Source organism: Phyllostomus hastatus, unplaced genomic scaffold (genome assembly GCF_019186645.2).
Source record: "Phyllostomus hastatus isolate PE091 unplaced genomic scaffold, TTU_PhHast_1.1 phas_contig_64, whole genome shotgun sequence".
NCBI lineage: Eukaryota > Metazoa > Chordata > Mammalia > Chiroptera > Phyllostomidae > Phyllostomus > Phyllostomus hastatus.
The window spans coordinates 1,055,683-1,071,493 of NW_025333928.1; the positions used below are offsets into that span (position 1 = coordinate 1,055,683).

At 37.9% G+C, this 15,811-nt stretch overlaps 1 protein-coding gene across 10 annotated transcripts in view; it reads right to left on the reverse strand.

Moving 5' to 3' along the window:
• IQCK (IQ motif containing K) overlaps positions 1-15,811 on the reverse strand; it is a 201,430-nt gene that overhangs the window by 103,314 nt on the left and 82,305 nt on the right. For 7 of the 10 annotated variants that reach the window (XM_045848875.1, XM_045848885.1, XM_045848882.1 and 4 more), the window contains one exon: positions 14,282-14,366. The exons of the other annotated variants lie outside the window; for them this stretch is intronic. In XM_045848875.1, coding sequence (XP_045704831.1) covers positions 14,282-14,366 — 85 coding nt within the window. The remainder of the gene's footprint in view (positions 1-14,281; positions 14,367-15,811) is intronic. 10 annotated transcript variants of the gene reach the window in all.

Consider the following 15,811-nt stretch of genomic DNA (forward strand, 5'->3'; position numbering starts at 1 on the left):
CAGTCAGAGTGGCCATCATAAACAAAGCAACAAACAACAAGTGTTAGAGAGGTTGTGGAGAAAAGGGGACTCTAGTGCACTGTTGGTGGGACTGCAGACTGGTACAACCACTATGGAAAGCAGTATGGAACTTCCTCAGAAAACTAAAAATGGATCTGCCCTTTAACTTAGCAATTCCACTGCTGGGACTATATCCTAAGAACCCTGAAACACCAATCCAAAAGAACTTATGCACTCGAATGTTTATAGCAGCACAATTTACAATAGCCAAGTGCTGGAAGCAACCTAGGTGCCCATCAGTAAATGAATGGATCAAAAAACTATGGTACACTTACACAATGGAATTCTATGCAGCAGAAAGAAAGGAGCTCCTACCCTTTGCAACAACTTGGATGGAGCTGGAAAGCATTATGCTAAGCGAAATAAGCCAGGCAGTGAAAGACAAATACCATATGATCTCAGCTTTAACAGGAATCTAAACAACAAAACAAAGAAGCTAGCAAAATATAGTCAAAGGTAGTGAAATAGAGTACAGGCTGACAGTGACCATAGGGGACAAAAGAGGGAATTTCAGGGGAGAATGGGAAGGGTTTACAGGAAGAAATTTAAAGTACCCTTGGACAAAAACTAGGTTCGGGAGGGGTGCTAAGTGGAGGGAAGTGGGGAGGGATGGGCGGGTGGGCTGGAATGGGAGTAACGGGCAGAAAAGTGTACTTGAACAATGATTAAAATAAATTTTTTAAAAAAAGAACAGAAAAAAAAACCTCCAGAAAAATAAGTAAAAAAAAAATGGAGAAAAACAATCTACTAGATGTAGAGTTCATGCCACTGTTTATAAGAATGGTCACTGAAGTAGTGAGAACCTCAACAACATAAAAAATATCTAGTCAGGAATGAAGGATACACCAATGAAATAAGAACAATTTATTGGGAATCAACATTAGTGTGGATGAAGCTGAGAATCAAATCAGCAATATGGAATATAAGGATGCAAAAAGAAAAAGAAAAAGAAACAAACAAACAACAGCAAAACCATTACAATAATAATAAAAAAGAATCCAAAAAATGAGGATAGTGTAAGGCGACTCTGAGACAACTTCAAGTGTACTAACATTTACATCATAGATGTGTTGGAAGACAAAGACAGAGGAAGAAATCAAAAGCCTATTTGAAAAAATAATGATAGAAAAGTTGCCTAACTTGGTGAAGGAAATAGACATACAAGTCCAGGAAGTGCAGAGGTTCCCAAACAAGATGAACCCAAAGACATCGTAATTAAAATGTCATAGGTTAAATACAAAGAGAGAATCTTAAAAGCAACAAGAGAAAAGCACTTAGTTATCTACAAAATAACACTTTCAGATGTCTCAAAAGAAACTTTGCAGGCCTGAAGGGATTGGCAAGAAATATTCAAAATGATGGGAGTTCCAGCCAAGAAAGAGGCATAGGTAGAAACACTTCTCTTCCTTGGACAAGCAAAAGGATAACAACCAATTAAAAAAAAAAACAACAACCAAAAGTGCCAGAAAATTAAACTGCATGGAACTCTGATAACCAAGGAGTTAAAGAAACATTCATCCAGACCAGTAGGAGGCGGGGAGATGGACAGCTTGGTGGAGAGAATGTGCAGCAAGGTGGTGGACTGAGGGGGCAAGGTAGGGGCTGGCTGACCAGAAAACTAAAGACTCAAAACTTCTAGCCATAAAATCCTGTGGGGGTTGCAAAGGCAGGAGAAACTCCCAGTCTCACAGGAGAGTTCATTGGAAAGTGGGGCTAGAGTGGAGCAAGGGAGCAGCATTGTTCCCTCTCTGACCCCTCCCACACAGACAGCACCAGAACACAGCAAAGAGTGATGCTCTGCCCCTTACAACATAACAGGTGTACCAAGACAAAGGAATATGGCCTAAATGAAAAAATACTCCAGAAAATCTCCAGAAAAAGAACTAAGCAATGAGGAGATAGACAACCTATCAGATGCAGAGTTCAAAACACTGGTAATAAGGATGCTCACAGAATCGACTGAGCTCAGTCACAAAATGAAAGAAATGAAGGCTATACAAAGTGAAAGAAAGCAAAATATACAGGGAACCAACAGTGAAGGGAAGGAAATCAGGACTCAAATCAATGGTCCCAAAGAAAGCGACCCAAGGAGGAACACACCAAGGCACATCAAAATGAATTTACCCACGACTGAAGATAAGGAGAGGATCTTAAAAGCAGAAAGAGGAAAGGAGAGAGTAAACTTCAAAGGAATGTCCATAAGACAATCAGCTGATTTCTCAAAAGAAAACTTACAAGCAAGAAGGGAAGCATTTGAAGTCATGAATGGCAAGGATCTATATCCAAGATTACTTTATTCAGCAAAGCTATCATTTAGAATGGAAGGGCAGATAAAGAGCTTTCCAGATAAGAAAAAGTTAAAGGAGTTCATCACCACCAAACCAGTATTATATAAAATGTTATAGGATTGGAGAAGAAGAAGGAAGGAAAAGAAAGGAGAGAATAAAGCAGCAATAAATATCTATCTATCAACAACTGAATCTAAAAAACAAAACAAAACAAAAATAACAGAAAAGAAACAGAATCATAGATACAGAGAACATTTTGATGGCTGGGTGGGAGGGGGGCTGGAGGGATGTGCAAAAAAGGTAAAATGATTAAGAAGTAGCAATTGGTAGATACAGAATAGCCATGGGTATGAAAAGTACAGCATAGGGATAGAGTAGCCAAAGAACATATATGCGTGACCTACAGTCATGGACAATGGTGTGGGGATTGCCTCAGGGAGTAGGAATGGGCTTGGTAGGGGGAGAAATTGGAACAATTGTAATAGCATAAACAATAAAATATATTTAAAAACAAAAAAATATAGAATCTATGAGATAAATCTTTGTGCACTGACAAAGAAAGATGTTCCTAATGTCATTAAGGGCAGAGAGCAGGCACAAAACAGTGTTCATCATCAATCATTATTGTTTAAAAAATCCTAGATAAATAGGGAAATTTCTAGAAGGATGAACAATGCATCATATACTTTAAAAACTTTTATGTATTATTTGTTTTTTTCCACAACAGTAACGTATTACTTAAATAATTAAAAAAATAGATTTCAGCCCTGGCTAGGTCTCAGTTGGTTAGACTATTATCTCAATACACCAAGACTGTAGTTTCAATCCCAGTCAGGGCACATATAAGAACCAATCAATGAATTCATAAATAATAACAAATTGATGTGTACATCTCTCTCTCTCTCTTACTCTCTTTCTCCCTCCTAGGAAATTAATAAATAAAAAGAATTTAAAAATAGATTTTAGAGAAAGTTAAGCTCCTTGAGTTAAGCTCCCCATCTCTTGTCAAGCCTCCAACTAACATAGGCCAGTCTTTCCCTGGTAGAAACTGCAATGGCTGCTGTGAAGGAGTAGACTCAGATTTTTATTTTGTGCCAGTAATATACTTTATGTGTAAATAATCAAGAGGCTACAACTTATTAAAAAGAAGATTTTATTTACTTATTTTTAGAAAGAGTGGATGGAAGGAGAAAGGAATAGAAACATCGACTGATTGCCTCCTGTGTATCCCCAACTGGGGACCTGGACTGCAACCCAGGCATGTGCCATGACCAGGAATCAAACCAGTGACCTTTCAGTTCACTGAACAACACTCAATCCTCTGAGACACACCAGCCAGAATGAGGCTAGAACTTTCTATTTTGAAAACTGCAATCATCAGGGTTCTGGATTGTGACAGAAATCTATGGTAAGAGGATTCACTTATACAGCTGAATACAGGTGCTCCAAAAATGTCCTCAAGCTTGGACCCTCCCTCCTCTGTCTCTGAGCTCTGCTGCCTCTGCATTAATTTCTCCACAGGTTCTTCACACAGACACAAGATGGTTGCTGACAGCTTTGCTTCTCAGAAACTCCAGTTCAAAGTAAGCTACCCTGTCCTACCAACTCCTGTGAGATCCCAGAATGGAGCTTCACTGTGTATGACCAACCTGATTCAGGTCCCCTGTTTATCATGAACAAATCTCTGTAGCTAGAGAGATGCCATATTTGAGTGGCCAAGCTGTATAAGCCCTCCTCTTCATAAGTGGAGGAGTGGTGGCTGTCCCACTTTAAACATGTGCTCTTCCTTTATCCTAAGCTGGGGTGTCAAACTCATTTTCATTGGGGACTATATCAGCCTCACAGTTGCCTTCAAAGGGCCAAATGTAATTTTAGGACTATAAATGTAACTACTCCTTAACTAGGGGCAAGGAGCTCGGCGCTGCTGCCAGGTAGAAACAAGGTACAGGCAAGATAAAACAAGGTGTAGGGCTGGATTCAGCCTACAGGCCTGGTGTTTGCCACCTGTGTCCTAAGCTTTGTCTCCTTGGGGTGCCCCATTCATCCCAGGTCAGTTCGCTAGAGGCAAATGTATAAAGGCACAGATTCACATTCTTCTCTGCACATGGAGATCAGGATATTTGATTTTTTTTAAATTTGGAAAGCCACAAGGGGCTGCTGGAGCAACCATAAACTGTATTGTTCATCAAATAATGGCAATAACTGATGTTGAGAAGAGGGGAAGACTGCATGCCAGGCTGGTATCTAGGCTGAGTTGGACAAAATCAAAACAAATGGGTAGAAAACATTAAACACCAGGAACTTATTTAGACAGAATAAATATTCAGTGGATTTATCTGGTCTCTATCTCCTAAATAACAGGACAAATTGCAGTCATTATGGCCCATGCGCACCTACCTCATTTGAACTTCACTAGAGAAGTTATTTTTTTTTCTGTCAACTGTTGCCTATAGCATCCAGTATGTCATAAGCAGAAAAATACCATTCATGGTAGTGTGGCTTATCCCTGGTCACACTTCAGAATGGAGAATATCCAGAAATGGATTTCATTCAAAATATCCAAATGGATTAAAATAAAAGACACTCAGATTTGCATGTTGAAACAATCTGGCTTTCTTACTATTAATTGAACATTTTGAAAAAAAGGAAGGAAAACATGTGCTTAATGTCTAGTAATAACTATCAGGACCGTTTAAAAAAATATTGTTCAATTATAGTTGTCCCTGTTTTTCTGTCCATCCCCTCCCACATTCAATGCCCTTTGTTGTCCTTGTCCATGGGTCCTTTATACGTGTTTTTTGACTTGACCCTTCCCCTTCTTTCCCACATTATCCTTCCCCCTGTTCACTGTCAGTTTGTTCCTTATTTCCATGTCTCTGGTTCTATTTTGCTCACTTGTTTCATTGATTAGGTTCCACTTAGAGCTGAGATCATATGGTATTTGTCTTTCATTACCTGGCTTAGCATAATAGTCTCCAGTTCCATCCATGCTGTTGCAAAGGGTAGGAATTCGTTTTTTCTGCTGCATAGTAGCCCATTGTGTAAATATACCATAGTTTTTTGATCCACTCATTTACTTATGGACACTTAGGCTGTTTCCAGCACATGGCTATTGTAAATAATCCTGCTATGAACATTGGTGGATAGGTTCTTTTGAATTGGTGTTCCAGAATTCTTAAGGTAAATCCCAGCAGTGGAACTGCCAGGTCAAAAGGCAGTTCCATTCTTAATTTTTTGAGGAAATTCCATACTGTTTTCCACAGTGGCTGCACCAGTCTGCATTCCCACCAACAGTGTACTAGGGTTCCCTTTTTTCAACATCCTCACCCCTACTTGTTTGTTGATTTGTTACGATGGGCATTCCAACCAGTGTGAAGTGGTATCTCATTGTGGTTTTAATATGCATCTTTCTGATGGCTAGTGATGCAGAGCATCCTTTCCTATGTCTATAAGTTCTCTATATGTCCTCCTTGGAGAAATGTCTGTTCAGGTCAGAGCCCTTTTTACAATGCCAGTATTTAAAATGTCACAGTACAAAGAATTGTTCACTATGAATAGCTTTTTACATTATGTGACATTTGTTAATGCAGCTGGTTGAAAATTTTTCTACAAAGACTTCTGGCCAAGATGGAAGTGTAGGTAGACATGCTTCACTTTCTCACACATACAGTGCCACAAAGTGGTGAAGTGGGTTGTCCCACCCTGGTTAATACCTAAGGTCCAGCCCCTTATAATATAACAGGTGCACCAAGAAAGATTACAACTAACTACAAAACAAAAAACAACCAGAACTGCCAGAAAATCGAACTATATGGAATTCTGACCACCACGGATTCAAAGAAAAAATATTCATTCAGATGGGCAGGAGGGGTGGAGACAAGTAGCCAAAGCAGAAAGGATGTAGTGTGGTGCCAGAGAGGCAGAAGCAGCCAGTAGAACAGGTGGTCCCACATTCACATGTGGCAGATAAAAACCAGGAAGGACAACTGAGAAGACAGCAATCCCAGCCCCAAGCCAGAGTGATGGCCATTCTGACTGGTGTGGGTAGTAACTCCTTGTGGTTTCAATTTGAATCTCTCTGACGGCTAGAGAGTTTGAGCATTCTTTCATGTGTCTCTGGGCCCTCTATATGTCCTTTTTGAACAAGTGTCTGTTCAGGTCCTCTGCCCACTTTGTAATTAGATTGTTTGTTTTCCTGGTTTGAAGTCATGTGAGTTCCTATATATTTTGGAGATCAAACCCTTGTCCAAGATGTCATGGGCAAATGTTTTCCCATAGTTGTTTTCCCTTTCATTCACTAATGTGTTCTTTAACCATGCAAAAGCTTTTTATTTTGATGAAATCTCATTTGTTTATTCTTTTTTTTTATGTCCCTTGCTTTAGAGGACATATCAGGGAAAACAATGCTGCATGGAATATCTGAGATATTCCTACCTATTGTCTCCTCTAGGAATTTTATGGTGTCACAACTTATATTTAGTCTCTTTTCCCATCTTGAATTTATTTTTGTGTATGGTGCATAGAGTGATTGAGTTTGATTTTTTGCATGTAGCTGTCCAGAGGTCCCAATATCATCTGTTGAAGGGGCGATTTTTCCTCCATTTTATGCTTCTACCCTCTTGTCAAATATTAACTGACCATAGAGATTTGAGGCTTTTTCCAGGTCCTCTATTCTGTCCCATTGATCTGTGTGTCTGTACTTAAGCCAGTATCAAACTTTTAAAATTCCCATGGCTGTGTAATATAGTTTGATATCAGGTATGGTGATCCCTCCTACTTTTTTCTTCTTTCTCAAAATAGCTGTGGCTATTCGGGATCATTCATGGCTCCATATAAATTCTTGAAATATTTGTTCTATACCTGTGCAACATGTCATTGGTATTTTAATAGGGATTGTGTTGAACCTATAAATTGCTTTGGGAAATATGGACATTTTGATGATTTTGATTCTTCCAATCCATGAGCATGGTACATGCTTTAATTTCTTTGTGTCTCCTTAATTTCTTTCTCAGTGTTGTGTAGTTGCCTGAGTGCAGGTTTTTCACCTCCTTGGTAAGGTTTATCCCTAGGTACTTTAGTTTTCATGTTGCTATAGCAAATGGGATTTTTTTGCCCTGATTTCTGATTCTAATCTTTCATTGTTGGTGTATACAATGCCTTCAATTCTGAATATTGACTTTAAACCCTGATTTTTTGCCAAATTCACTTATTAGGTCAAGTAGGTTTTTTGGTGGAGTATATAGGATTTTTTTACACTATCAATATCATCTGCAAACAATGAAAGTTTTACTTCCTCCTTTCTGATTTGGATGCCCTTTATTCTCTTTCTTATCTGTTTGCTGTGGCTAGGATTTCCGATACTGAATACAAGTGGTAACAGTGGACATCCTTGTCTTGTTCTTGATCTTAGTGGGAAAACTTTTAGTTTTTGCCCATTGAGTACGATGTTGGCTATAAGTTTCCCCTATATGGCCTTCATCATGTTGAGAAACCTCCCTCTACTCCCATATTGCTGAATGTTTATATCATAAATGGATGCTGTACATTATCAAATGCTTTTCCCACATCTATTGATACAATCATGTTATTTTTGTCTTTTTGTTTATGTGATGTATTACATTTAATGATTTGTAAATGGTGTACCATCCTCACATCCCTGGGATGAATCCCACTTGATCATGTTGTATGATGTTTTTAATGTATTGCTGGATGCAGTTTGCCAATATTTTGTTGAGGATTTTAGTGTCTATGTTCATCAGCTATATTGGCCTGTTGTTTTCTTTCTTTGTGTGTCTTTACCTGGTTTTGGGATTAGAATGGTGCTGGCTGTGTAAAAGAGTTTGGGAGTCTTCCCTATTCTTGGATTTTTTGGAATAGTCTGAGAAGGATAGGGATTATTTCTATTTAAATGTTTTGTAAGATTTTCCTGTGAAACCATCTGGTCCAGGAGTTTGGTATAGTGAGGAGTTTTTGATTACTGCTTCAAATTGCCCATCTGTTATCAGTATTTTCAAGAACTCTGTTTCTTCTAAATTAAGTTTTGAAAAATTATATTTTTCTAGAAAGTTGTCCATTTCACCCCATTTTTTCAAATGTCTTGGCATATAGTTCTTGATAGTAATTTCTTACAATTCTTTGTATTTCTGTGTTATTAGTTCTAATTTCTCCTCTTTCACTTCTGATTATATTTATTTGGGTCCTCTCCCCTTCTTTTCTTGATGAATGTAGTAAAAGGCTTGTCAATTTTGTTTATCCTTTCAAAGAACATGATCCTCAATTTAATCATCATTTGGACTATTCTTTTAGTCTCTATGTCATTTAATTCTAATCTACTCTTATTTTCTTCCTTCTACTTGCCTTGGGCTTTGTTTGTTGTTGTTCCCCCAGCTCTTGTAAATATAAGGTTAGGTTGTTTATTTGAAATGTTTCTATCTTTCTTAAGTAGGCCTGTATCACTATGAAGTTCCCTCTTGGCACTGCCTTTGCTGTGTCCCAGAGGTTTTGGACTGTTGTGTTTTCATTTTCATTTGTTTCCAGAAACCTTATGACTTCTCACTTGATCTCACTGTTAACTTATCCATTGTTTAATAACATGTTATTCAGTATCCATTGATTTGATTTTTATTTTCGTTTTTTTTTTCCTATGAGGTTGGTTTCTAGTTTCAGTCCCTTGTTATCCAAGAAAATGCTTGACATGTTTCAATTTTGTTGACTTTGAGGAGGCTTGTGTCATATCATGTGGTTTGTCTTTGGAAATGTTCCATGTGTATTTGAAAAGAGTGTGTATTTTAGTTCTTTGAGGTGAAAGGTTCTCTGTGTATCAGTTAAAGCCATGTGACCTAGAGTGTCATTCTGTGCCACAGCAACCTTGTTTATTTTGTTTAGACAATCTATTGTTGACACTGCAGTGTTAAAATACTCTACTATTAGTGTGATGCTGTCTATATCTTTCTTGAATTTCTCCACAATTTTCCTTATATATTTGTTAGTCCTCTATTGGGTTCATATATGTTTCCAATGTTTATGTCTTGTTAATGGATTCTTCCCTTGAGTACCATGAAGTGTCCTTCTGTGTCTCTTTATATAGCCTTTTTTTTTTTGAAGTCTATTTTTTCTAAATATTGCTACCCTGGTCTTTGTTGCTGTCCATTTTTAAAAATATTCTTTCCAACCCTTCACTTTCAGCCTGTGTATGTCATTTGTCCTGATGTAGGTCTCTTGTAGGCTTCATATGTGTGGGTCATGTTTTCTTATCCCTTCAGATACCCTATGTCTATTAATTGCAGCTTTAATTCATTTACATTTAAGTTTATTATTAATAAGTCCTTATTCACTCCCATTTTACTCCCTTCATACCTGTGTTCCTATCTCTCTCACTCTTTTTCTTTCTTTTCTTAAAGTAGATCCTTTAGCAATTCTTGTAGAGCTAGTTTGGAGAAGGTGTATTCTTTGAGCCTTCTTTTGTGCAGGAAACTCCTTATTTCACCTTCCATTTTATTTATTTTTTAAAAAGATTTTATTTATTTACTTTTAGAGAGTAGGGAAGGGAGGGAGAAAGAGAGGGAAAGAAACAATGTGTGGTTGCCTCTCACGTGTTCCCTACTTGGGGACCTCGCCTAGAACCCAGGCATGTTCCCTGACTGGGAATTGAACCAGGGACCCTTTAGTTTGCAGGCCCACACACAATCCACTGAGCTACACCAGCCAGGGCTCACCTTCCATTTTAAATGAGAACCTTGCTCGGTAAAGTAGTCTTGTTTACAGGTTTTGCTTTTCATTGCAATATTTCTTGTCATTCCCTTCTGGCTTGTAGTGTTTCTGTAGAGAATCAGCTGTTAGCCCTATCAGAGCTCCCTTGTATATTACTTACTGTTTCTCCTTTGCTGCCTTTAAAATTCTCTCTTTGTCTTTGAATTTTGCCATTTTAATTATGATGTGTCTTAAAGTGGGGCTCTTTTGGTTCATCCTCACTGAGACTCTCTGTGCTTCCTGGATCTGTGTGACTTTTTCCTTCATCAAATTAGTGAAGTTTTCCATTACTTTTTCAAACAGGTTTTCTATCTCTTGCTCTTCTTCTTCTCCTTCTGATATCCCTATTATATGAATATTATTATGTTTCATGTTGTCCTGCAGTTCCCTTAACCCTCTCCATTCTTATTGAATGACTTTTCCTTTTCTTGCTCTTTCTGGGAGTTTTTGTTTTCTACCTTGTCCTCCAGCTCACTGATTCGATTCTCTGCTTCATGTAGCCTGCTTTTTATTTCTTCTTCTGTGTCAATTCAGAATTTGTATTCTAAATTTCCTCCTCGGTCTTGTTGATAGTTTCTATATCCTTTTCATGTGATTGTATTTCTCAGTGAGTTCTTTGCAGCTTCCCTGAAATTTTTAGTTATTCTCACTGAGCTTTTTAAGCTTCCTTATAATGATTTTTTAAAATTCAGTGTCTGATAGATTACTTGCTTCTATTTCACTTAACACTTGTTCTGAGAGAAACAACTTCCTTTCCTTTCATTGGAGGTGTTTCTTTGTCTTCCCATTTTGGGGGAGGGGGATTTCTCTTGTTTTCTTCTGCTCTTAAATTGAGCTGTTTTGACTCCCTGTCTTCATGGTGTGAACTTCTATGATAGGAGACCCACGTGATTTAGTGTTGCAGTCTCCTTGGTCTTCTGAAGTTGATGCTATTATGATGCCCTTTCATCATTTATGTTGGCTCTCTGGAAATAATTGGGTTTTTTATTTTCATTAGGTTATTCTTTGTTGGGTCCTTCCCTCCAGCTGGTTCACTGAGGGTCACTCCACCAACCTCTCATATGGTGCTGCCAGAAGAAACCCACAAAGCCCAGGAAACAAATCCACACACACACAAATAACTCCCACCCACAATCTCACTCTCAATAGCAAACAAATCAGTATTAATAATGGTGTAAAGAGATTAAGACTATTATAAGAAAAGAAAGTGAATATGAGATAACCTACTGAAAAAAATAATTTTCAGTGGATGGAAGGAGGAGCACTAATAAGAACAGGGAATCAAAGCAATGTGAAGAGAGAATGTAAGAAGGCAGAATGCAGTAAGAAAAGGGAAAATGTATATTATTATGTTTATGCAGAAAATAAAATAAAATAAAATGATAGAGATAAAGTAAAAGAAAAAAGTAAATAATTTAAAAAAATGGTACTGAATTGGAGAGAAAGATCCACCACAGCACTATTAACAGCAAATGAGTTAAAATTAATGTAGGTTGGATGGGATTAAGAGTGAAAAAAAAAAAGAAAGAAAATCTTAAGACATATCTAGAGGAAGGGGAAGTGATTTTTAGGTGACAGAGGGAGGAGGAATACTAAGCATCAGAAATGAAAACCAGGCCAAGACAGGGGAAATGTAAAATTTGAGACCCCCCAAAAAGTAGGAGAGAAGTCTAGTAAAATTTGAGATTTGAAATACAAAATTAGTGATGATCTAGAGGTAAAACTGAAAAAATGCAACATCTACTACCCTATCAACAACCAATGAGCAATGATTGCTAAAGGTAGAGAAAGAATGTGGTTATTTTAAGAGTGGGAAAATGTGAAATGACCATTGAGAAGAAAATTGGTTTTGAGAGGCTGGATGGGGGAGAAATAGTAAGGTTGTGGAATGGAAACAAGTTGTAGCAAGAGAAAACAAAAAAAAATAAGAAGAAAGAAAGTAAAATGGGGTAAGAGAAGGGTGGGGAAATGTATGAATTGAAATAAACTATATTATAAAATGTAATGATTTAATTTGCACAAACTTGAAGGACAACAAATTAATGTTACAAAGCTATACAGGAAACCTATACAGGAAATATCACAAATCATGGAGAAGACCACAGTGCATTTTGTCTGGTAGCATTTAGTATTTGCCACTGTTTTTTCTTTCTGGATCTGTCTGTGGTGATGTCAGATGCTGACCCTATCTGAACATATGCAGCCTCTTTGAGACTACCAGGGATCTACTGTCTGTGGTTGTCTCTTTCAGTTGTTAATCTAGTCACTCTGCATTCAGCAGTCAGGCTCAATCACTACGGAGTGAGGCAGAATCTTTCCTGGTTCCTGGGCTATTGCTTCCTCTCAGGCTTCTGCCACTTGGAATGGAGTGGTTTGCCTGAGCAAGACAGCTGCTGCAGTATGAGGAATGACTCTGCACCAGGATCTGGTGGCTAATGTCTCAGTTGTCTCCCAAAAGCCTCTTTCCTCAGTCTCTCTTCAAGCATCTCATGTCCACTCTACCCTCTTCCCACTTTTAAAGGAACCCAGGGAAAAAGTCTGCAAATGTAAATGTATTATGTCTATGACTGACACATAATAAAGAGCTCTTCTCCCAACTTTCTATTGAAGGGAAATTAAGTAATTTGTCTCTTTCCTGAGAGCAAAATATTAGAATTTATCTGATTGGATGTACACTTCAGTTTAATGTGGCACAAAGTCAACAATATTTTGTAAGTTCTACTGTATCTTATTAAGGAATAAAATGTGTCAAGTGCTGGGTCAATTGACAAGTGTCTGCTCTAGTAGGATTTTTCAGGATGTAATTCTTGATCATAGATGCCATATTTAAAAACCATGGTATCTAAATCCATATTTAGATACCATGGCTAAATTCTCTCTTTTCTTTTCACCTAAAACTTTTATAGAGATACTAACTGCTAACAAGAATTTACAAATCTGCCCTGGCTGGTGTGGCTCAGTGGATTGAGTGCTGGCCTGCAAACTAAGTGGTCGCTGATTTGATTTCCAGTCAGGGCACATGCCTGGGTTGAAGGCCAAACAACACTGGCCCTTTAAACAGCTGTTCAAGTCTCCAGCCAACCATCTCTGGCAGAGCTAAACCCTGCTGCTTTTTGCGCCCGGATGTTATGTGTGTATGTTTTGTGCTTTGGTGCATAAGCTGAGGATTCCAGCTTAGGGTTTAGACCCCATACTTCTCAGGGGGATCCAACCAGCAGCTTATATATCCCTCTGGTGCTTCAGGTGCATCCTGTGGGTACCCACCAACCCTCTAGCATCTCCACCAAACTCCCTACCAGTCATGTTGTGCTGAAGCTGATTCTTCTGTCTGTCTGTAGTTATAAGGTGTCTCTCTTGCTATTGTTCAGTTGTTTGTTCCAGGTGATTTCTCCACAATTTAGTTGTAATTCTAGATTGGTCCTGGAAGGAAGTTAGTGTAACTTCCAATCACTCATCCTCCATTTGGTTCCCCAAGAGGTTGTACACTTTTTAGCATGAAATATACTCTCATGTATATTTGGTAAAAATACTTTTAAAGTACCTCCTTCCTGAAGGGCCACATGACAATGCGGATTAGGTGCTTTAGAAAGAAACTTGCCTTTTGACCTAGAAATTTGATTTCTACAATGCATTCTACATAAATAACCAGAGAAATGTGCAAAGATGACTACACAAGGATGTGTATTTCAGCATTTATTATAATGATAAACTGGAAATAACCAATAGGAAAGTGATTAGAAAAGACAAGTTTTAAAAGAAATGGTTACTTTCTATATTAGGTATTTAAATGTTGTTATGTATTGAGATTTTTATGATTTGGAACATTTACACCAAAATGTCAAAATGACAAACTTTGGATCACAGCTATCCATGACTCAAAACTTTTATTTTTATTAGTTTTATGTGAATTATCTAGATTTTCTAACTATTTTCTAAAATTGACACATATTGCTGTCTATTTGTAATATTACTTTTTAGGTAATACAGGCCAGTAACCCAACTTTGAAAGGTTAGAGAGTACTTTTAATGATAAATGCAAAATATGTTTTGGTAAAATTTCTAAATCCCTTTTGAGAACTATTTTTCAGAGACTCCTGTTTCTATCCTCATTTCAAATTCATGGGTTGTCCACATCACAAAAATTCCCTATCAAGCCCAGTGGCATAACTGTACATGCCTCTTACCAGGTAGGCTCTCCAGAATGACTGGATGCTCAGTGCTGCCTCCTCTTCTGTCAGCTGGAGGGAGAGTGGGATAGGTGGCCGGGGGCTAAAAAGCAATAAAATGGTCATATGCCAATGAGAATCCATCTTTCAGCTGAGCAAGGCCTTTGACAACATAAACATAAATGCTTTATTCATTGATAGAAAAGTGCAAACTTGGGTTAGCACTTTTTATTTTTAAATCCAAGATTTTTTTTCACCAAAATAATTTTTAATCACTGTTATCCTGCTCTTTGAAGAACTAAGGGTGGTAAAGGTGTATGTCAGTCCTGTAATTACAAAATACAGGTTATTGACATAAGTCCATGGACATAGAATAAAAGACAGAGCAAAAGGGCCCTTTCCAAGCATATTATGATTGACACATAAAAAAGGGCTCTTTTACCACTATGGAAAACAGTATGGAATTTCCTCAAAAAACTAAAAATGAAACTGCCTTTTGACCCAGCAATTCCATTGCTAGGACTATATCCTAAGAACTATATCCTAGTGTAACCCTGAAACACTAATCCAAAAGAACCTATGCACCTCAATGTTCATAGCAGCACAATTTACAATAGCCAAGTGCTAGAAGCAACCTGAGTGCCCATCAGTAAATGAATGGATCAAAAAAACTATGTCACATTTACACAATAGAATTCTATGCAGCTGGAAGAAAGAAGGAGCTCCTACACTTTGGTGACAGCAGGGATGGAACTGGAGAGCATTATGCTAAATGAAATAAGCCAGGTGGTGAGGGACAAATACCATATGATCTCACCTTTAACAAGAACCTAAGCAACAAAATGAACAAACAAGCAAAATATAACCAAAGACACTGAAATTGAGAACAAGCTGACAGTGACCAGAGGGGAGAGGGAGGGAATTATAGGGGAAAAGGGTGAAGGATTTGCAGGAACAATTATAAAGGACACGTGGACAATAACAAGGTGGGGGTGGAAACAGGAGAGAGAGGTAGGAAGGGCTGGGGTGGTGGGAAAGAATGAGGGGAAAAGGCAGAAAACTACTTGAACAACAGTAAAGAAATGTTAAAAAAATAAAATAAAGGCCTCTTTCCCTAGCTTTGTATTCAAGGGAAATTAAGTAATCTGTCTCTTTCCTGAAAGCAAAATATTGGAATTTATCTCTGATTGGATGTGCATTCCAGTTTAATGTGGCACAACATCAACAATATTTTGTAAGTTCTACTATATCTTAATAAGCAATAAAATGTATCAAGTGCTGGGTCAATTGACAAGTGTCTGCTCTAGTGGGATTTTTCAGGATGTAATTCTTGATCATAGATACCATATTTAAAAACCGTAGCTGAATTCTCTTTTCTTTTTTTTTTCTCCTAAAACTTTTATAGAGATACTAACTGCTAACAAGAACTTACAAATCTGCCCTGGCTGGTGTGGCTCAGTGGATTGAGTGCTGGCCTGCAAACCAAGTGGTCGCTGGTTTGATTTCCAGTCAGGGCACATGCCAGGGTTTCAGGCCAGGTCCCTGATG